Source organism: Chelonia mydas, chromosome 1, assembly GCF_015237465.2.
Source record: "Chelonia mydas isolate rCheMyd1 chromosome 1, rCheMyd1.pri.v2, whole genome shotgun sequence".
NCBI classification, from domain to species: domain Eukaryota; kingdom Metazoa; phylum Chordata; order Testudines; family Cheloniidae; genus Chelonia; species Chelonia mydas.
The window spans coordinates 215,869,843-215,891,825 of NC_057849.1; the positions used below are offsets into that span (position 1 = coordinate 215,869,843).

The 21,983-nt window shown below is 46.8% G+C and overlaps 1 protein-coding gene and 1 pseudogene across 4 annotated transcripts in view; both read right to left on the reverse strand.

Annotated features, from left to right (window-relative positions):
* Nucleotides 1-3,840: 3,840 nt before the first annotated feature.
* On the reverse strand, nt 3,841-12,369 carry LOC114018430 (annotated as a pseudogene).
* A 5,254-nt stretch (nt 12,370-17,623) lies between these two features.
* LOC102945933 (TRPM8 channel-associated factor 2) overlaps nt 17,624-21,983 on the reverse strand; it is a 31,254-nt gene continuing 26,894 nt past the window's right edge. For all 4 annotated transcript variants that reach the window (XM_043525558.1, XM_027818057.3, XM_007055678.4 and 1 more), the window contains exon 8: nt 17,624-20,505. In XM_043525558.1, the coding sequence (XP_043381493.1) occupies nt 20,251-20,505 (255 nt within the window). In that variant the 3' untranslated portion in view covers nt 17,624-20,250. The remainder of the gene's footprint in view (nt 20,506-21,983) is intronic.

Here is a 21,983-nt window from a genome sequence, read left to right on the forward strand (position 1 = left end):
CAAACAGATTTTTTTAGTTTAACAAACTGTCATTTCTATAAGAGGAGAGAAACCTGTTTCAAAATAACAAAAAGCAAGCATGTTTGGCCTACCCATTTTACCAGGAAAGTCTCGATTTCATCTTTGAATTTCCATCCTGTTGATAAATTGTATAGTCAATTGCTTGATCACACTTTGATTCATTATGAAATATATTCAAGTCCCCTAATGACCAATATCAGTCAGGTTTATTGCTCTAAGCCAAAAATAATATAGTGCAGGGAAAAGGTTCAATAAGAAAGCAGGCTCCAGGAAGCTGTCTTGTGCGGCATTGTTACACTCACAGTCTGCTCCCCAAGTTGCGCATTTCAGCTAGGGGTACTTATATGATGATTTTACAAGTTACAGAACTTTTTGCCTGTCACTAAAATCCAACCCATCAGTTTGTCCCACTTCCTTCGCTTGTTCTGTTCGTTTTCTCATCTTTCTTTTGGGTACTAGCGCTGCAGGTACCAGTCCGTGAAGATACCGTCCCCAGCAGCTTGTACCAAGACAGAGAACAAATGTATCTTGATTTTGACAAGTTTCCTAGCAGCGTATGCCAAATGCTGAGTTGTGCTATTGCAGGGAATTGTGGGATGTAGCTCAGCATGAGTGAACAGAACTCTGGGAAAAACAAAGGCAATTCAGCTCTTAGAACTTGCAGGCATTTGTTGAATGTGGTATTTTCTAACATAACATAAATGTGTTGGCCACCAATCCTTATTCTTAGGACTATTTTAGCCATAATTTCACCCTTATAGTTATATTGATGCCTATTTGTATTATTCCTGACATCCTCCTGGTTTTGTATTTATCATCATTTTCCTCCCTGTCTCCATTCTTCATCCGATCATTTTCAGTAACAAACTCTATTTTTTCCAACCACAAATTAAATGCAGACCCCATAGTCCTTTAGAGTAAAGGCCAGAGAGGAAGAGAAGAGGGGAAATTGTTGTGGTGTTTGGTTCCCTAAGCTTTAAAAGGGGGAATGTCTTTCCCTCTTCCATGGCTAAAGAGAAGGAATTGATGCAGGGCTACAGTTCAAGGGGGTGTGGGGGAGGACAAGCTAAGCAGAGGGTGCCTATATCCCCTGTGTGATGCAGAGCCATCACTCAGATTCATTTTAACTCTCTACCATTCAGATGCCAATTAAAACAATTGCAGAATCTTGGATCAGTCATAAAGTGGAATTATAGAATCATAGACTTGTAGCAATGTTGGGCTGGAAGGAACCTTGAGAGGTCAACTATTACATCCCCCTGCACTGTGCTTATCTTCTTTTCCTTTACGTTTGTAACTGATCGCTTACTGGGAAAGATACTGCTCCATTGGATTCTCTGGCCATTTTGGAAATGATATGGCCAGCTGCTGGGAAAGCTCTTCCTTAATAGGCCACCCCCAGGCCTTAAAAAAAAGGAGCCAACTTTTTCTGCACCTGCTGAGAAAACTTTGCTGCCCACAGATTCACTTTGAGTCATTGTCTGCTGGGACGTGGCAAAATGTTTGGTACTCAGAAAAGATTTGAATGAAGGATTCCCATCCAAAGGCCTTTTCCAGCTGAAGGTCAGAAGAGAAACAAAACAAAAACATAATTTAAAATACAATTCCCTTCCCTAGTATTTTAGAAAAAATTTCCTGAACAATGAGTAGGTCTTTCGCTGCTGGGTGGAGCAGGCCCTGATCTTCACTTGGAATATTTTTCTTTTCTTTTCTACAAATGTGGCTGTCTGAAAAAGTCTAAGTACATGTACAAAAATAAAAATAACTCTGTAGCACTATTAAACTAGTTCGCAAACACTTCTCTAAAGAGCTCTTTCTATTTGCTGTTTTAATTCTATATATTCATATGAAAACACACACAAAGACAGCTTGTTTATATAACATCTTTCATCTGGAAGGATCTCACAGCACTTTACAAAATACCTACCCATCCCTCTTTGCACACACATCCATCCCTCTATGCACACACACACAGAGTCATGGAGGAATCCCTTCTCCTGTCACTGAAATGCAGGCATCTGGAACACATCTGTTTGTACAGCATCACTCCAGTTCATACTTTAGGCCAGAAAAAGATGCAGAAGACTGTTTACACTGCAGGGTGAATGACAGCAGAACAGGAAGTTGGCAAGGATAATCAGAGCTAACATACTCTTGCAAAGACAGCCATGGTAGGCTTAGGGCATGATTTTAAAACCTTCTGACTTTGTGGGTTACTGTTAATGTTTACACATCTGTTGGGTAGTCACAACACTGATTGGTTTTGCATGTAAATTTGATACTTCGCACTCACAAGAAAGAATGGGCACAAATGTATGTAATATTGCAGCAGTAAAATTGGAGGTCAGGTTTAATTAATTACCCAGGGTCCCAGGCTTGTATTGCCTGCACCGAAGACTATGGTGCTGTGGCTTCACTGCTACCGGTACCCACGCTAAATAAATTAAAGCTAGCTCAGGTATGTCTTTGTGTGCTGCAATCACACAACCTGATGCAATGTAGACATGCACACTGTATTAGCTGACAAGCTGTGCTAACTCAGGCTGTATGGGTATGTCTACCCAGCAACTAGACTATCGTGGCTGACCCATGCCATCCGACCTGGGCTCACAGGATTAGGGCTGCAGGGCTGTTTCACTGCTGTGTAGATGTCTGGGCTTGGGTTGGCACTTGGACTCTAGGACCCTGCAGGGTGGAAAGGTGCCAAAGCTCCAGGCTGGAGCCACAGGCATCTACTGTTCTGTAAACATGCCCTATACCTCCTGACAGGCCAGCCAAATCAAGCGAAAAGCACCACCACACTCGAGGAAAGGGGTTGTGTGTGTGGCTGCATGGAAGGGATGCAAGTTAGGGGCAACACTTGGGTTATCACTCGAGATAATTCTGCAGTGAAGACAAGCCCTCAGCATATCTGACCCCTGTCTACCTTTGAGTTAAAGCTGTTTGCTTTCCAAACCAGAACATCTTTTCAGGTTTTATTCATACGGGAGAACAGGGATCAAGTAGCTTGTTTGAGCGCAGCGCTGCAAATAATAAGAGACAGTGGTCATCTTTCCTCGGGCAACATCTCTTCCGCCTGCGGAGATTGTGGAGATATGGAGATCAGCCTAGTTGAGAGTAGCTTAGCTTCAAACCCACTGAAACCAGTTAGAGATGACTGCCATCTTTCATAAAGAAACAAACTGTGAGATTGTAGCAGCTGCTCTTGTGATCCGATTAAAACAGATCCCCTAAAACAGGTACAACTATGAGAATTGGCAAGTTTTGCTCTCAGAGGGCTTCTACTACCTATTACCAACGCTTCAGTTAGAGCACAGAGCCATTAGGACCTACTTTCTAACAGGTGTTTCATTAGTGAACTGTCATAAAGCTGCATTTGCTTTCTAAACAACTGAAAGCAGCATTTTGCTGATACACAACACACCACTTTCCATCCTGCTTTAAGAGCTTTTGTGCATGCATATCTCCAGAGCCACATTATCTACCAAACTACCTAAAGCTTGATTGAATGCCCTAATTTAACATAAGGTCCCAGTGGACCAGCTCTATTCTTTCCGTCCCCATTCACCATGGTTCACTCCCACAGCAGTAGGTGCAATGATGCATAGGTTACCTGTTATCCTACATCTGCCTGCCAGTCTCTCTCTCTAAAAAACTACTGTATTCTTCCCCTGAGCTGGCTGCATTTCAGTATCAGGTGATGTGAGATGTATAGAGGAAAATCTGAGTCACACAAGTAATCCTTACTCACATGGCTAGTCCTCTGAAGTCAATGGAATGATGCACATAAATAAGGATTTGCAAGATCTGGTTGTAACTTTAATGCACTAGGGTCCCTTGAGAAATAGTGATCCTAGAGAAAGGTAAAATGTTATGATTATTATTCTTGCCAGTAGCTATTTGAACATCTGCCACAATCCTCTCTGGCCTGGGAAAAGTTGCTGGTTTGACTGCCAGTTTGGCCACAGCTGTCAAGATCTGCTCCCAGAGGAAAAGCAGAGTCTCTTGGTTCTCTATATTGCGGGTGTCAGCAGCAGGCACTGTCAGGATGATGTTCCAACTAGCCAGTTCAGCCCAGGGAGCAGGGTAGTGACGGGCGGTGTCCTGCCAGGCAGATATGCTGGTTTCCCCTAATTCAGCATTTAAAGCCAAATGTCATTGGCTGAAAAGATTTTTTATACATAAATAAAAGAAGGACGGCTCCACCAAAACCCACCCAATAGAATCATCCTAACTTCACAGTCCCTCTGGATAGGTTTGTTTCTATCACACCAACTGGTAGACTTCGTGGAGATGTATTATAAAACGTGCTGGGGACTGATTAGCTCCAATGACACCCTCGTGTATGACACCCACTGTTTTGCTGAAGAGTGGAAACATTTTTAATACCAAGCCACTTCAAATGAGGCTAGGAAGCTCAGATACGCAGATGGTAATGATGTCACAGAGGTTGGGGATAGACAGACTGATAAAATAGAACTCCAGGCTAGGAAAAGAACACTTTCTGCAATGAGTTTATGGGCAATTCCCCTGGTGCAACATTTATCCCTAGGACTATGCTGTCTCCAGCTGCAGGCGATATAACATGTGACCATGGAAAATGCAGGAAAATGTGGCCAAGTCAGCAGCATGGAAATATGTCTTTATTCTTTGGTCTTCAGTTAGGGATAGTGTCCACTTATCAAGCCCGGAAAAAGGAACCCGCATAGCCCCTTCTGTGGTGACAGATATTTGGCCCAGTGTTCATTTCTCTGTCACTAGGACGTAGATGAGGCCACCCCACAGACTAGGGACTTCCATCTTTGCAGTTTCAATGTTAAACTTCTGTATGACCACAGGAGGGCGCTTCAGCTCCTCTGCATCCGCGAGGTCATCAGAGTGACAGCCAGTCTGCACCTGGAGGAGTTAGGGTTCAGCTAAAGGCACCAGAGAGGCAACAGATTGGAATGGTTCATCCCTGAACCAGGGGTGTAGACAGGGGTGGGTCTGGGTGGGTCACAGCCCATGCCACTTAGCATCCAGGCCTACGCAAATCACGCCCTGAGCCTGCTCCCCGGCAGGTGCGCTGGTGGGGCGCAGCAGGGCAAGCCCCCACTCACGGATCCTGCTCTCCAGCAGGAGTGGGGGTGGAAGCGGGGCAAGCCCCCACACCCCGACCGCATTTCTCCAGCAGGAGGGGGTCCTGCAGGCAGAAGGAGTGGGGAGGAACCCCCACTTGTCCTGGCCCAGGACCCCACAAAATCATAATCCCCTCTGTGAGGGGAGGCGGCCCCCCTGTCATTGCCCGCCCACCCAAAAGCCGGGGCCCACCCAGTTTTCCTATCCTAGATATGCCACTGCCCTGAACTTAATATATTTACCCAGCTCCCATAAGCAACACACTCTTCTTTCCATTGGCTAGTGCCAATATTACACAGCACAGGACCCGGTCACGCCTTGGGATAGGCGAGGACCCTTCACGTTGACTCAGATGAGAGCAGCATGGAGGAGTTTGAAGGCAGAACTGAGCCCCAAGCGTCTAAACCGAACATTCCACCTAGGTTGCCACAGAGGAAGCAGAATCCTCCTTCCCTGTGCTGATTTACAGGAGGCTTTTCCCTTTGGGGGTGCTTCCAATGTGACTAGGCTTTTGTCTACAGTGGTCATTTGCCCCACCTGTGCCCCCTCACCGGCATCACTGCACTGATGCAAACACTTCATGTGGATAGGCAAAGCCACTATTTGGACCAGTGGAGCTTACCCCTGCTGGAAACAGGGGTAAACTGCACCAGGGCAAATGACTGCAAAATCTGCCGCAGATTACCCTATCTACACTAGGAGTATGCAACCTCGAGGACTGGCCATTGATGGCTGAAATTGGGGCAAATCCCCAAGGCCTAAGAGAACACGGGATCAAATATTATGCGATCCATGATCTTTTTTTCTTCAGAACCACAGTATTCCCACCTTGTGACTATGCTGTCACCTGGTGTGCAAGGAATGTGATTGTGATTGTCAGAGTGGACTGGGAAGGCTCCTTGTACATCCACTCAGGGACAGGCACAATCTGTTCCATAGTTCCTCCTATTGCTGTCCCCTTAAAGGAATGGAATTGCCTGCCACAGTATAGGATTATGTGGGTTTTATACCTTTCCCTTTACCATGGGCCACCTTCGGTATGGGCCACTATCGGAGAGCGTTAGACTAGGTGGAACATGGATTGAGTCTGGTGCAGTTACTCTTATGTCCTAATAACAAAGTCCAATAAATCCTGAAGGAAAACAAATTATTAGAATTAGGAGGCCTGGAGATAAGGGAGGATGGAAGCAAAAGACAGAGATAGACATTTTCAAATGTGAGGGGGAGGCTATAGATTTATGACTGGCAGTGGTGGCTACATCTCTTCCATTCATAGAGGCACAGGAGTTTCTGCAGAGAAAGCAGCCTGAAGAGGAGGAAAGACTTGGTCAGAAGTGAAGTGCCAGATCTATGTGGCCTGGTGGGAGTAGTCTAGAGCAGATGAAGGAGATCATAGATGATGTGCTGGGTTTGCATATTTTGGTGGAGTAACTTTTGAGAGGAAGAAGCACGGCAGTGTGGCCTCAGGCAATGGACAGAGCCACCTTCCAGGATTTTGATGGCATAAACATGGAGAAGCAATTGCTCATGTATCTGGTGTCAGTACAGCAAAAGACAAAGTGCAAGTGTAACGCCAACAGACCCCAGTCGTCGGTGAGCAGGATCAAACCTGGGATCTCTGGAGTTTAGTGCATGGGCCTTTACCGCATGAGCTAAAAGCCAGCTGCCTGGTAGCTAAGGCTGTGGAGCAGACTCATTTTCTCTCCCTAAGTGGTCTCAGTGCCACTAGATGGGACAGAATACCACACCCAGGAGGTCTATGGGTTACACAAGGAAATGAGAATGGTTTGTCTGATTGTAATTCAGAGCAATGGAAAGTACTCACCATCAGATTAGCCCTGATGGCAGTGGAGGGGAATAGCAGAGTGGCTGTTTTTCCTGAAGGAATATAGAGTCCAGTGCTTCTCCACGCCGCCATGCCTGTAAGAAATCACAGCAGCTGACATGACAGAAACACAGGTAGATCATATGATAGGGGTCATGACCTTCAGAGTTAAGGATGAATAACAGTTTCCATCCAGATTTACGGAATTTGCATGCGCTTATTTTTCTGAAGCTTTTACTTTGGGTGGGTGAAACTTTCCAAGCGTGGTCTATGGTTGAAGTTGAATTTTTCTGATATGTTTGAGCAAAATCCCTTTTGCCTCTTTTGAGTTATGAGAGAATGAAAACTGTACACGGGCTCTTCAAATTACACCCTCAACACCCGTGCGACCCTGTTGCTTTCAGGGTTTGCACAGGTGTAACTAATGGCATAATTTGCAGACCAGGTGGCTCTGCAGTTAGAACTGAAATAACAAATCTGTCTGTGATGCAGAAGGCAGAAAAGAGTCCAGGCCTAAATCTTCAAAAGTGACCAGTGATTTGGGGTGCCTCAGTGCCCAACCTGAGACATCTCAACCGGGCCTTATGTCCCTAGAGCAGGTGCTGAGCATGCCAGCCAAAGCACCCAACTCCATCCAGAGGCACTGCAGAGGCAATCTGATGAAATACAAAGAAAGAAAGATGTGTCCTACCTTCATTTCTTCCATCTATCTAAACAGTCACAGGATAGGCCAGGGGAGTTTCTAAAGGATTTTGACTCAGGGGAGGTGCTTATTTTTGGAATTCAGGGAAGATATTGTACAGCTCTGCAGCTAAGTGGATTAAAACTGCTTCCTCAGACTTGCCTTTGATGGGGTTTTCTGCACTGACATGGGGGACTCCACCAGCCAGGACCAGCTCAGCTGGCTCCTTCTGAATGGAGAATAAAGGTGGAGAGTCCTGAGCTGGGATCTTTATGAATGCTGTCGAATCCTCCCCCAGCTTCTTGATCCATGAGGAAGATGGGGTTTTAGAGCCTCTTTTTTCTTAAGGTATTGCTGAAATTGAAAGAGTGCCCAGCGAAAGTGGTAATGGGAGGAAGCATCTTCAAAGCATACAGCCGGGTATTTCAATACCACAAGGATTTTCTCCAGGATTGCAATTCCAAACTTGTTCAATATTTGGTTGCTGGGATACTCAGCAATGGCATGATGGCCAGTATTGCCTGTAGCCCATGACCAGGCCTGTCCCCTGATCAGCAGTCTACCTCCTTCTGCAACAAACTCCTGCATCTTTTCTGCCCCTCTGTCACTATTGGCTGTGCAGCAATACACACACAGGTTGTCCTCCAGGTCTGCTAGCTCACACAAGATCTTCTCCTGACTTAGCAGAGGGCAAAGGTTTTGCATGTTGTTTCCAAGGCCAACTTTCCCTCCCTTTCCTGCTTCCAGCCAGTGGATAGCGTTGAGGATAAAAGTTTTCATTGCTGGTGCATAGAGCTGTTTTTTGTGACTGGCTACCACAGCACGACCCCTTCCATAGTGAGCAGCTGCAAGAAATGACTGGTGGGAGTCATCTAATCTGACAGGGAATGCTAAAGATCCATGGATCAGCAGGTGAGAGGGGACATTGCTTTCTTCCACCTTTAATTCAGTCATTCCTTTCAGAAGACCCTCTAAATCATTTTTACTATTTAATCCATGCCTGGAAAAACCAGAGACATCCTTGTCATTGAGAGTGATTTATAATCAAATAATAATACCTAGCTACTATCTTGCCCTTTCCATCAGTAGATCTCAAAGCACTTCACAAAGAAACTCAATGTCATTATCCCCATTTTACAGATGGGGAAACTGAGGTGCAGAGAGGGGAAGTGACTTCCCGAAGGTCACCCAGCAGCAGAGCTGGGAATAGAATCAAGGTCTTCTGAGCCTTAGTCCAGGGATCTATCCACTAGGCAACACTGCCTCTCCTCTGCCTCTTCCTAAAGGGTGGAAGTAATACTCAGTCGTGTATTTCTTTGTCCGACGTATAATTAACTTCTATGATTCACTGTTTCAGGATATAACTGAGACAAATACCTTGATCTCTTTTTAAAACATTTGAATATTACCCTAGCTAGTGTTAATATTAGGAACAGCATCTGCAGTGATATTAGCAATGTTAAAATGATGAGGGCTATCAACTGCCATGGTGCATAGCATAAACTGACCACTAGCTGGTATCAGGAAGGAAATTCTCACATACACAGGCAAGGATATCACTGCACAACTGTGTGACTTATTTCCTATTCCATCATACTCTGAAGCATGTGATTTAATCCACAGTCTGTCTGGCTATCCAGCTTATTTATACATCTAGATTTTTATAAAGTCTCCCATCACCATGGTATCTGAGTAGCTTCCATAAAAAGGCAGCCTCATTAGAGGCCAAGCACCGAATGAGCATGGATACCCTGTTAACCCCATAGATGATCCCTTCAGCTGTGATGTGGAGCACGCTGGTGAAAGGTGCTGTTTGAGAGACCCTTGTACTGCTGCTGTGTGGGGTCCCCAACAAGCACCACTCCTCGGCTGTACACTCACTTGAAGTGTGGTTTTGCCCTGAAAAGTGACTGCAAAAATAGCACCTTTTTACTCAGCAAATCTGCTCCTGGAGCATAACCAGAGGCCAATCTGCTTATTGTAATGACACCGCTCTTACTCCTGTTCACCCTGCTGAGCCAACACAGCTCCACGAGAGGGAGCAGGAGTCTCTTCTTCCTTGTGACTCATGAGCAGAGTCACTAGCTGCTGTAAGCTCCGACCGCAGGGTCAAATTCCAGCCTCATGTACACGTGTGTCCTCCGTACTGACTACAGCTGGGCTCCATGGGGTCACTGAAGGTAGAATTTACCTGTGGACTCTTGATTACTGCTGATGATGGGTGAGAAGGAAAAAGCCCAGCTTGACTCTCAGATCCCAGGCTGAGTGTGTGAGGCAGTTGTTTTACCTGTAAAGTGATCAAGCACCTTTGCTCTGGATTCACGAAGGGTCAATAAAGATGGGGCTCAGTGGTTAGCACATTAGCCTCCTAAACCCAGGGTTGTGAGTTCAATCCTTGAGGGGGCCATTTAGGGAGCTGGGCCAAAAATGGGGGATTGGTCCTGCTTTGAGCAGGGGGTTGGACTAGATGACCTCCTGAGGTCCCTTCCAACCAGTGGTGAGCTGGAACTGGTTGTTAAATTTAGAAGCCTTTTTAGATCCGGTTGTCCCTCGTGGGACAACCGGTTCTAAAAGGGCTTCTAAATTTAACAACCCGCCAAAAGTGGCGCCTTAGGCACCGACTTCTTGGGTGCTCCGGGGCTGGAGCACCCACAGGAAAAATTTGGTGGGTGCAGAGCATCCACTGGCATCTCCCCTCGTCCCCGTCCCAAGCTCACCTCCGCTCCGCCTCCGCCCTTGAGTTACCCTCCGCCCCGCTCTGCTTCTCCGCCCCTGGTTTCCCGCGAATGAGCTGTTCATGCAGGAAGCCTGGGAGGGCTGAGAAGCAAGCGGCAGCTTCGCACTCAGGCCCATGGAGGTGGAGAGGAGGTGAGCTGGGGCAGGGGGGCGCGAGAAGGGCCGCCCGTGCCGCAGCAGGTAACCCGGCGGGGGGGAGGGGGGGCCACAGGGGAACCGCTCCCCGCCCCAGCTCACCTCCACCTCCCTGGGCCTGAGCACGAAGCCGCCGCTTGCTTCTCTGCCCTCCCCGGCTTCCCGCACAAACAGCTGATTCGGGGGGAGCGGGCGGGCGGAGAAGCAGAGCGGGGCGGTGCGTTCAGGGGAGGAGGCGGAGGCCGAGCGGAGGTGAGCTGAGGCCAGGCATGGGGAGCTGACAGTGGGTGCTCTGCACCCACCAAATTTTCCCCATGGGTGCTCCAGCCCCAGAGCACCCATGGAGTCGGTGCCTAAGGCACCATTTTTGATGTGATGAGTGGGGGGAGTGGCCGCTCCCCCTGATCCCCGCCCCCCCCAGCTACACTACCCCGCCCCTAGGAGCCAGAGGGACCTGCCGGATGCTTCCTGGGAGCCGCCCCAGGTAAGCACCTCCGGGACTCCCCACCTCACCCCCCGACAGGTCCCTCTGGCTCTTAGGGGCGGGGTGGAGTGGGCACCCACTACGGTGGCCCACGAGACCCTCCTGCCTGGTTCCGGGGGCAGTCAGGGGACAGGGGAGGGGGGTGGATGGGGCAGGGGTCCCGGGGGGGGGCCCACAACCCCCTCGTAGGGTGAGGAAGGAACCAGTTGTTAAGATTTTGGCAGCCCATCACTGCTTCCAACCCTGACATTCTATGTGGTGGAGTTTCCACCTATTATCTTATGTGATGGGACACGGCATGAGGAAGAGAAGGGGGACAAGGAAGTGCATGTAGCTGAAAGGAATCCATGTCCCAAGCAGGCCCATAGCCAGCCATGCAAACGTGTGTGTGTGTGTGGTTCAATCCTGCCTGCCGACGAGCAGGATCTGTTGGCGTTACAAGTGGGGGCTCGTCCGGGATTTCAACCGGAAAGTCTCTGAAGTTCAGGACATGCTTCCTCAGCTAGGGGAAGTAGGTAACCCACACACCTCCTGGGTATGGTGTTCTGTCCCATCTAGTGGCACCGAGACCACTGAGAGAGATTAATGAGTTTGCTCTACAGCCTTTAGCTAACAGCCAGTTGGCTTGAGGCTCATGCACTAAACTTCAGAGGTCCCAGGGTGAATCCCACCTGCTGACAAGTGGGGTCTGTCAGAGTTACATGTGTGTGCACATGTGCATTCATGTATGTGCCTAGAGAGTGGATCTGTGATATCAGGGAGCACAAGGGTTGTCCCCAACTTCCATGTTACAAAGCATCAGGAAGGGGAGGGAATAGATAGGGCCATTCTGTTCCCCTTGGCTTGGGGAGGGAACTCTGTTGGCAGGATCTCCCTTTTCTCCTGGGGGGGCTGGATGCAGGAGGCTCTACTGCTGAATGCCCAAAGGGCAGGGTCTGAAAACAAAAGATACATTTGCATAATCAGCAGAATGATTTAGGGTCAGAGTCTGCTTCCCTTATGTTGAGTAGTACCTTAGTATGTAGGCAGGCAGATACCACCTGAAAAAAAACCACTATTACTTTTAATCAAAGCATCTGAAAGGCAGGGCTAGAGGACTCAGGAGACTAGCACTCCATATTGGGCATTAGGTCACCTCTCACTTTAGTATCTGAGAAATTAATGTGTTTTAAAGAAACACACGGGTGCTCAGTGATGGTTATTTCTCTTTTTAAATAGTGAGAAGGTGCAAGATGCTGCAGTGAGGGAGACAAATAAATACCTACAGAGCTAGATTTTGATAGGAAGTTTTTCCTCTCTAGGCCATGAGTTCAAATCCAGCTCACCTGGGCAGCAAGGGAAAGGTATTTCCATCTGATATTTGTTCATTGTGACCTTTGTGAAATGAAGAGTTGATCTAAATCCATTTCATAGTGGGACAAGGGTGCATATCACCAAAACAGACATCACAGGTGGCCTCTTGTGGGCAGTCTCAGCAGAGACTGAATGTGCCATGGAGTCTGACCTCCCAGCTCACTCCTAGAGTTGGTCCCTTGAGAACATCGGCTTGAAGTTCAGTACTAAAAGCAGGTGGCAGATTGTAGCTGCTCTAATGGACAGGGCTCTGGCCTTGGGAGATGTGGGCTCTGTTGGTGAGCACTGAATTATTTATTACTATTAATAAAACGATCAAGATGACCTCAATTGCATTGCATAATGCATGCCCTGCGCAGAAGGGTAAACCAAAGAAAAGATGAACCACAACAAAGAAGACCAGTAAATCCCTCATTAATGCTGCATACAAATCTGCATGTGTTTGCTTGCTTGGGTCAGACTGCAGGAGCTGCTGCTCTTTGCTTCCCTAAACGTAGAACAGACAGAAAATGAAACCATGAAGGGCAGAGCAGATAAACATCCCACGCTGCGTTGTTAAGCACTACCACAAGTTCTGATTCTGTAATGTAACCAGATGTGGGATAGACAGTGTGTTTGTTATGGCAGCTGAGCAATCTCTCAATATAACAAGCAATAAGAAAACCAAAGGTGCTTAAAGTTAATGGGTGCAGAAAAGGCCATGTACGCAAAAAGATAATTGTATGTGCACAGGGACACCAGTATGTGCATGCCTCTGTTGGAATTTGGCCTGAAATACAGAAAGACCATTAAACGCTGCAAGCTCTCATATTCATCAGAAAGGTGGTGTCTCCCAGCAATCAGAATAATAAATTTCTTCAATAGTCGGAATGTTTCTGAATGCTCATTGGAAAAATATGGATGACAAGTGGAGCAATAGTCAAAGAAACTCAAAACCTCCAAATCTAAGATTTCACATGGCATTTTAATTTAATGAAACTGGTTCAGCTGAATAAGAAACCTTCTGAGTTTTTTGGGGAAGCAATGGTTTGGTCAAAACAGGACAGATTGGAGTGAAAATGGTTCCATCTTCCCTTAAAAGTGGTCTTTGTTTTGATCAGAAATGTCCAGATTTACAAATTTAAAATTCATAGCTTAATTTAGACAAAGGCCTATCTTTTCACATCAAATCACAAAATTAAAAAATTTCATATGCTTTCAAGTAAAAAAACCTACAAGTTCACAACATTTTTGTGAAAAAGTGTGGGGGATAAAAAATTAGTTTCAGAGTCCTGAATATTTAGAAAGCACATTGCATTTACTATCACAGTATTAAAGGCTAGAATTCTCCCACTGCCAGATTATCTCTTAAGGCAACTATACCTGAACCTAGGACCCCAACATGTCCTGAAGCCCAGACCATCACTGAACCCAATCACTGGCAACGGCCACATTGTCTCTGCCCCAGTCTCAGTGGCCTCCCCCTCCCACCCTCCCCATCCAACAGCAGCAGATGTACTAGGACATCGGTTACTTTTCATACTACAAGGGCATATGAGTTTTGTGCAGACTGTATCATGCTTACAGAGCATTAATGTCATGCCCAGGTGCCAGGAGTCCAGCTCAATGGTTAGAACCAGGCTGAGGTAGCCAGAAACAAGAGCCAACACTGAGGCCCAGAGTCAGAAACCAGGAGTAAGGCAGGAGCAGGACAGGAACAAAGCCAGAACTGAAGCAGGGCAGGGACAAGCACAGTCACAGCTGCAGGCTAAAGCACTGAGCAGCCAATAACCTGCTGTTGCTGAACTTGAAAGCTGGCCTCCTGGCTACCACAACCCAGCTGAGCTCATGAATCTGCCCAGAGGCTGGGTTGGCTAGTCCTCAGGCTCAGCTAAAGGTGTTCAATCCTGACAGAAAGAGAAGAGAAGGACTGATGGGGACAGGAAGTGGGCTTGACTTTAGCAGACTTTATACCCTCACCAGGTGTCCATGTAATACACCACTCTGACTGACAGAGAGATCTGAAGCCCAGAACTATAGTTCTAAACGTACAAGCATTTACTGCTTGAGTTAAAAAAAACACTATGTGGGAACCAAAATTCCCATCCCATGGAAAATTTCACAGCTGCAAACACTCTCCAGTAGTTAGGCACCTAAGCCAGATGAGCCCTTTCTCAAGAAAATCCAAAAAGGGAGCATCCCCTGTAAACCAATAGTCCACTGGTTAGAGAGCTCACGTGGGCGATGGGGCACCTGGACTTAAGTCCCTATACTGAATCAGGAAGAGTGAGGATTTGAACATGGATCTCTAAAATCCTAAATGAGTGTGCTAACTCATCAGGCTATGGGAGTACAGGGGGGCAGCTCTTCCGCTGGCAGTCTTTTGGGGGTGGGGATTAGGCATGCTCTGAGCCAGAAGTGAAAGTAAGCCGATACGGCAGGGCCGCTGAGGGGGGAAAAAAGGGGCAGCTTCCCCAAGGCCCTAAGGCAACACCTTCTGTTTGACACCATCTAATCATTCAGCAATTCTCCATGGGCCAGTTCTCAGCATTAGCCTTTGAATGACTGCACTTTAACAGTTGTTGTAGCCATGTTGATCTCAGGAGATGAGAGAGACAAGGTGGGTGAGGTAATATCTTTTACTGGACCAACTTTTTTTGGTGACAGAGACAAGCTTTTGAGCTTACACAGAGCTCTTCTTCAGGTGGGGATGTAGGCACAGTGCTGGGGTCAGAGTGCCATACCAGAGCTGCAAAAGTAAACAGACACTCAGTGCCTACTTGTCTGCTGGCTGTCAGTGTCCAGGTGGTGAGCCACAGCAGCAGAGCATTTAAGGTACTCAGGGTTACAAAGCAGGAGGTGCCACAACCCCTCGCTGGTCTGGATTGCACCTCAAAATGTGACATTGGCGTAGTCTAACCAGGACTGACACACAGCCTGCTATTTTAACTGAGGTTTATACCTCAAGCTCTGGTAAAACACCTGTCAGGGATTTACAAGTGTGGAGGCTGGGAACAGTCCAAAGAAAGGTTACGGTTTTATTATTTTCTTTTTTTATTTTGGGAAGGAGATAGAGTAAAGGAAAGTGTACGGATGAGTAAACAGCAGAAGGAGCGAATGAAGGAGAGGGCTGGACACTTCAGGGCAGGTGGCTTTGGGGAAATTTGGGAGTGTGCTGGGAGTCACCTTTGCATGTAGTAACCAAGGCTGGCAGAAACCAGAGTGGGGGCTGCTGTGTTGTAAGAACAGCACACTGAACCAGGGCTGCACAGCGTAAAGACACAAAGGATTCTGCATGCTTGTCTTCTGGTTGTTGGCCTCCAGGCTGTGAGCCACAGGTCATAGCCATCCCAGTCCAGCTGTACTAATCAAGGGCAGAAAAAGGAAGCAATTAACTTGCTGCTGAGGCTGGTATTAAAAAACTGTGTAAATCAATGGGTTCTTATATGACTACTCACACTGTGGACTTTTAAATGTCCTCTCAGATTGGGACAAAGTAGGCTCTGGTCAAAAAGTGTGGGTGGGGATTCCTGGTGCTCACTGAGGCACATCACGTTAAAACACTGGAGGGGAGAGAACAGTAACTACAGATTATGGCCCCAGTCCAGCAAAGCACAAACCTAACTTCAAGCACATGACCTCAAATCCCACTGAGGTCTCTTTGTGTTATTTTCCTGTCCTCACTGGGGTTTGCAATTAGCCCACTGTTTACTCCCCACTCCAGATAACTAATGAAGGCTAGACCTAATAATGTACCCTATGGTTCTCTGCTACACACTATTCCAAACTCAGGGCCTGATCCAAAGCCCAGTGAAGTCAAGGGGAGTCCTTCTATTGACTTCAGGAGGAATTCAGTCAGGCCCACAATAGTTTGTCATTTATCATTACCCTTTCCTTGTTTAGGGTTCAATCCTTGAGCTGGGCTTAAATCCGCACACACCAATATTTATATCCAAGACAATTTGGATTCCTTTAGAGAATGAGATTTCATGAGACACCATCAAAAGCTTTCCTAAAATCCATACTCAGGACATCTAGCACATTCCCTTCCTCCACTCACTTTGTAATCCTGTCACAAAATGCAAAAACTAGTTTTTCGGGCAAGATCTGTTCATTGTAAATCCATGCTCCCTCCTGAGGCTTAATAACAAGGCATTGAGGGTTATATTCACAAAGGGAACTTAGGTGTTGCAACACCTAACTCCTAGGCAACATGTCACCCAGTGGAATTCACAGCCCAAATGTGGAGTTAGGCACCTAAGAAACTTTGTGAATCGGCTCTTGAGGCTCCCCATGCATTGTATGGAGAGAGAGAGGCACCTAAGAAAGGGATTCACAGAGCCAGCAAGCTACATTAGCCAATAGGAAATGCTGAGGCCTAAGCTCCACCCCTCAAAGGTAGTTAGATTCACAGCCATGAACCCTCTCCTGGAGTTAAGTGCCTAAACCAGGTCAACCCAGTCTTGCCAAAAAGAGAGAGAGAGAAACAGCCCAGGTCAAATCTTTTTGGAGGCTGGAGAGCTGGGTATGAGCCCTTGCACCAAACTAGGCAGCATGGGGATTTGAACATGGGGATCGCATATCCCAGGCAAATGCCCACCACCGGGGACACACTCTCTCCTGCTTTGTGAAGCCCACCCAGGCTTAAGCTTGAACAAGGGCACTGAGCAACTTGGTAGCATCAGGAGGAATCAATTTTGTACGTACTGTCAGAAACATAGGTACCAACAGAGTTAGGTGGCTGCTAAGCAGGGGCTTTGAGGATCTCACCTAACGGGGAACTTAGGTGCCCAAGTCTCTTTGTGGATCTAGCCCTGAGTGCCCTTGCAAATTTCCTTTAATTGTTTTGTTTTTAATTGCTTGTCATTCATATTTTTAAAAATACAGTAGTTATAGAAAATGTACTCTTGCCATCAATATTATGTTGTCATAGGTGCGTGTGGTGCAGGGGAGATGTGTACATAAAAACATACAAAAATGCTAAAAAAACGTTACTGAGGTGGCAAAGTCAAGCACTCCAAAGACAGGAAAAGCCAGACTTATTGGTGCATCTGTCCTGTCCTGAATGAGGTCAGAGTCCTGTGGAAAAAATTGTATGTGATCATGTAATTAAAGACAGTGTCACAATGCATGTGAACAAGAGGGCTGAAATTAAGGTTGACATTCCCTGTAATAAATGATATACCTTTGATTAAGAAATCCTAGATTTAGAACCTAAATAATGCCTGACAATGCCCCTTTATCACTGTGGATAAATCAGTAAAAAAAAAAAAAAAAAAAAAAAACCAGACCCATAATACAGATTTTATTTTACTTGTGTTCTCTAACACTTAATACTCTCCAGTTCCCATAAAACTATCTTCTTTCTGTTTACCTTGAATGCAATAAAAACAATATAAAGAAGTAACACATACACAGAGAGCAGTGACTCTGACTATCTGATTGAATGGGGAGAGACTGAGTTTAATAAAACAACAAAGAGGAAATAAAAGGGGAAAACTCCTGAAAAGTTAAATACAAATTGCAGATGTTAACTACAGTAAGCAGAAGGAAAGGGGATGAGAATTAATTCTATGAAACTGTGACAAGAAGAGAGAAGAGTGCAAGGGAATAAGAAAGAGGTGCGATGCTTCATGACTGGCTGCCTCTGAATTGTTTCAGCTCTGCGGATCCCATTCAAGTCTATTTCACAGGCTCTATTGGAATATTTCCATTGACTTTGGTAGGCCCTGAGTTACTGCTGTTCTAAACACCAATGTCTTGGTTCAAACACGCAGCAGTGAACGGCTCAGAAGGCAACCTTGAAAAAAATCTCTTTGGGTCTAATTAAAAGGCTGGTCATTGAAAGTGATGCTGTAACTTGTAAACAGTAAATGCCGGAGGGCCTTATTTAAAGTTGCTGGTGATAAGATTTTACAAGAGGCGCACCTATGAGGAAATCACACCGCTTCCCCCTCACCCACGCCTGTTTCCATCCAGAGAGACTACAAAGAGGAGGAGAATCTCTCCTGACTTCTGCCCTGGAGAAAAACTGACTGTGACCCTAAATTAATATCCAGTAGCATTCTTTGTTTCTCAAAATACCATGCAAAGAAATTGCATTTCCTCAAGGAAATAATTTATTCACTCTCTAGCAGAGGAGTTTCATTTAAGTAATACTATATTCAATCATTATTCCATCCACACTGGTGTGCCAGCTCTTGCTCTGCTTGATTCTAGCGTACCAGAACAGCATTGTTCCCTTTCATTGTCCAGTGCCTAACCTCCTCCTTATCCAAATCAGGCCTCTGTCCTCTCTAGTCCAGCCGTCTGATACACAGGATTAAATCACTGATTCATCTAGCTTGTTATACCATTTCCTGCACTCCAGAAAGGACCACAGGACCATCTAGTATCCCATTTCCCTGTCAGATAGGGTCAGACCATAGCTCACTCTCATTAAATATCCTAACTACGGCCACAGCCACTTCCACAACGCACCTGTTCAGTCATCTAATTACAACACTTTCATTCCTTTACGCTCTGCTGCCACTGGGTGGCCTTTCATCACTATTGTGTATTATTTATTGCTCATTATTTATATTACCAGAGCATGTAGGCCCCCTAGTCCATAGCTCTAGTTAAGGACCAAAACCTCATTGTGCTAGGAGCTGTACAAACACAGAAGAAAAAAAGATAGCCTTAGAGTGTAAGCTCTTTGGGCCAGGGACTATGTCTACACTACCGTGGTAAGTCAACCTACGCTACGCAACTCCAGCTATGTGAATGACGTAGCTGGAGTCGACGTACCTTAGGTCGAGTTACCACAGGGTCTACACCATGGGCAGCTGGGGGGGGGGTGGTTGATGGGAGAAAATCTCCTGTCGACTTTACCCCCGACAAGAAGAGTTAGGTAAGTACAGGGGTCAACTGGAGAGAGGTCTACAGTCAATTTGGCGGGTCTTTACTAGACCCGCTAAATCGACTGCCTGTGGATCGATCTCAGAGCGTCGATTCCCACTGTAGTATAGACCTGCCCCAAGTATGAGACAAGAGACAACAGATGGGCACAGACAAGCCGATGGGAGAGTACAAGGCAACAGTGAAACAGCATTGGTCAGTATGATAGTGTGTGATCGCAGCACACCACAACAGCCTACTACACTGGCAAGTTTTGTGTAGGTATCATGGCAAAAGAGAGGTTTAAGGAGGGTTTTGAAGGAGGAGGAGGTGGTAGCTCTGTGGATGTTTATGGAGAGTTCCTCCCAAGCATGAGGGGCAGCATGGGAAAAAGCACAAAGGTGCTTGTTTGAAAATTTAACAAGGGGATGAGGGAGGCTGGAAACATGGGCCAATCAAAGATGGGAGTCAACATTTCGATAGCGAATGAGAGATGATAGGTAGGGTGGGGCTAGGCCAGGAAGGGCCTTGAAAATAAAGACCAGAGGCTTCTGTTTGATGTGATAGGAGCCAAGAGAGGGATGCAAAGAGAAGATGACATGGTCAAACTGACAGGCTAGGGATGAAATTCCCCCCTAGGCAGAGGGTCAGCACAAGCCCTATGCACTAAGTAAGTTCTCAAGGTTTACATGAAATTTGGATCTCACATAGACCTTTGCTGACCCTCTGCACGGGGGAAGGGAGGGGATTTCACGCAGAGAGCAACAAGCTATGGAATTCAGGGCAAAGATAGGGAAATAGTAAGTCCATATCCCACTGTTCAGTGAAGAATAGAGGTTGTGGATATAAAATCAGAATCAGTGTGTTGGCATGATCATAGAAATGTCAGGCTGGAAGGGACCTCGAGATATCATCTAGAACAGCCCCCTGCACTGAGGCACCATTAAGTATACCTGCTAGACCAATGGAAACTCTGGTACAGCTTAAAAGAAAGGTAAGTGGCTGTTGGATTAGTTTTGAAGACGAAGTGCCCAGACTTTATTTCTTCCCAGGTCCATGTAGCTTCATTGGGTTCTCCTCCCAGTTTGGTAGAGAAGCCAGTTTCAAGGAGACTTCATCCTTGATGGGCCAGCCCCAGGCCAGAAAGAAAGGAGCCAGATTCTTGTTCACCTGCCGAGAGAACTTCTCTGCCCACAGGTTCATCTTGGAGGGGTTGTCCTTGGGGACATTGGGCATTTTCTGGTAGTCAGAGAAGAGGAGGATGAAGGGTTCCCAGCCAAAGCCCTCCTGCAGCTGAGGGGCAAGGAGGAGAAGTGTTAAAAACACGATATTGGTCCCCGAGTATAACATGAGAACCTGTGCTTGATCCCACCTCAGGCAAAGCCTCATGATGCAATCAGGAATAGTAATGACCACCTCATGAATATGGAGACGGAACCCTTCACTGATCTAAATTTAACCTTTGTGCCTCTCACTTCACAGGCATTCATTGTTCCCTCGTGGAAGACATTCTCATTTTAAAATGTTACCTGCAGATACATTAGACAGGGGAAAAACCTATGAAGGTGACAAACCCTCATGGTTCTGGGCATAAGACAACTTGCCTAAGGACAGGAAGAAACATCTCCCATAAGCACACAATTACATAATAGCTCAGAGACCCAAGCTGAAGTTGCTAGCAGCAGCAGCCTGGCGTCACAGCCCCAGGAACCTCCCTGCAGTCTGGCAGCGGCTAATAGGTGCGGCGGAGGGTAATTTGCACCGAGGGAAGGAGAGGACTGTCAAGAGAGGAAGGTGGTATAAAGGCTGGGGGGGACGGGGAATGGAGGATGGGGGAGGGGAGATTGTAGGTGGGACATACTTTGGCCTGGAACAGGATTTCGGGGGGTTATTTTCAAAAATAAAAATAATTAAGGAATTAGTTCAAAGCAAAAGGGAGCTGGGCATGGGCTGGGGATTAGGGTTAATGATCAAGGTTAGGTTAAATTAGAGGTGACACTGGGGGATCATACAGAAAGCGTGTCATATCCTCTTCTCTTCTCCTTGGCCCGTGTGAGGTCTATTTGGGCCCCAATGACCTTACAATCTAGATGCGTCTTATATGTATGTAAGGCACCTCCAGGGTACTATACAAACACTACTAAATGATGGAGGAGGAGAGGGGGGATTTACACCGTCCTCTGCAGCATCTGGTGAGGCCACTGTCAGAGACAGGACACTCAACTGGTTGGCCCTCAGCTCTGATCGTACGGCAATTCCTGTGTTTCCAGACTGGGAGCGCTATGCATAGGCCCTGGCTTCTTCTCCTCTGCTGAGGAGCAAGAAGAGCCTCAGGTGCTCTGCGGACTGATGGCAGGAACAACGCTGGCTTGTTTTCACTGCCCAGCTCGGGAGGGCTTGCCAGCACTGCTGCCTCTCAGTCCAACCAATGGCCACTTGAGGGATGGTGGGGGAGAAGGGGAAGGCAGCTGTACCACAGCTCCCCCATTCTTATCTGCAGTACTTACCTGGCCCCCACTACCCTAGTAACTGAGCACCTCACAATTGTTATCTCTGTATTTCTCCTCACTGCACCCTGTGAGGGAGGGCAGCAGTGTTATCCCCGTTTCACGGATGCCACAGAGAAACTAGGGCCCAGATTCTCCAAGGTATTTAGGCACTAACCACCTATTGAGTTTAACGTGCAAAGAACCAGAGCAACAGCTCCTGTTTTCCTGCCCAGGAGGGAGATGGGCTTCGCCACCAAGGCAAAGGAGCCAATGCCGTCTGCC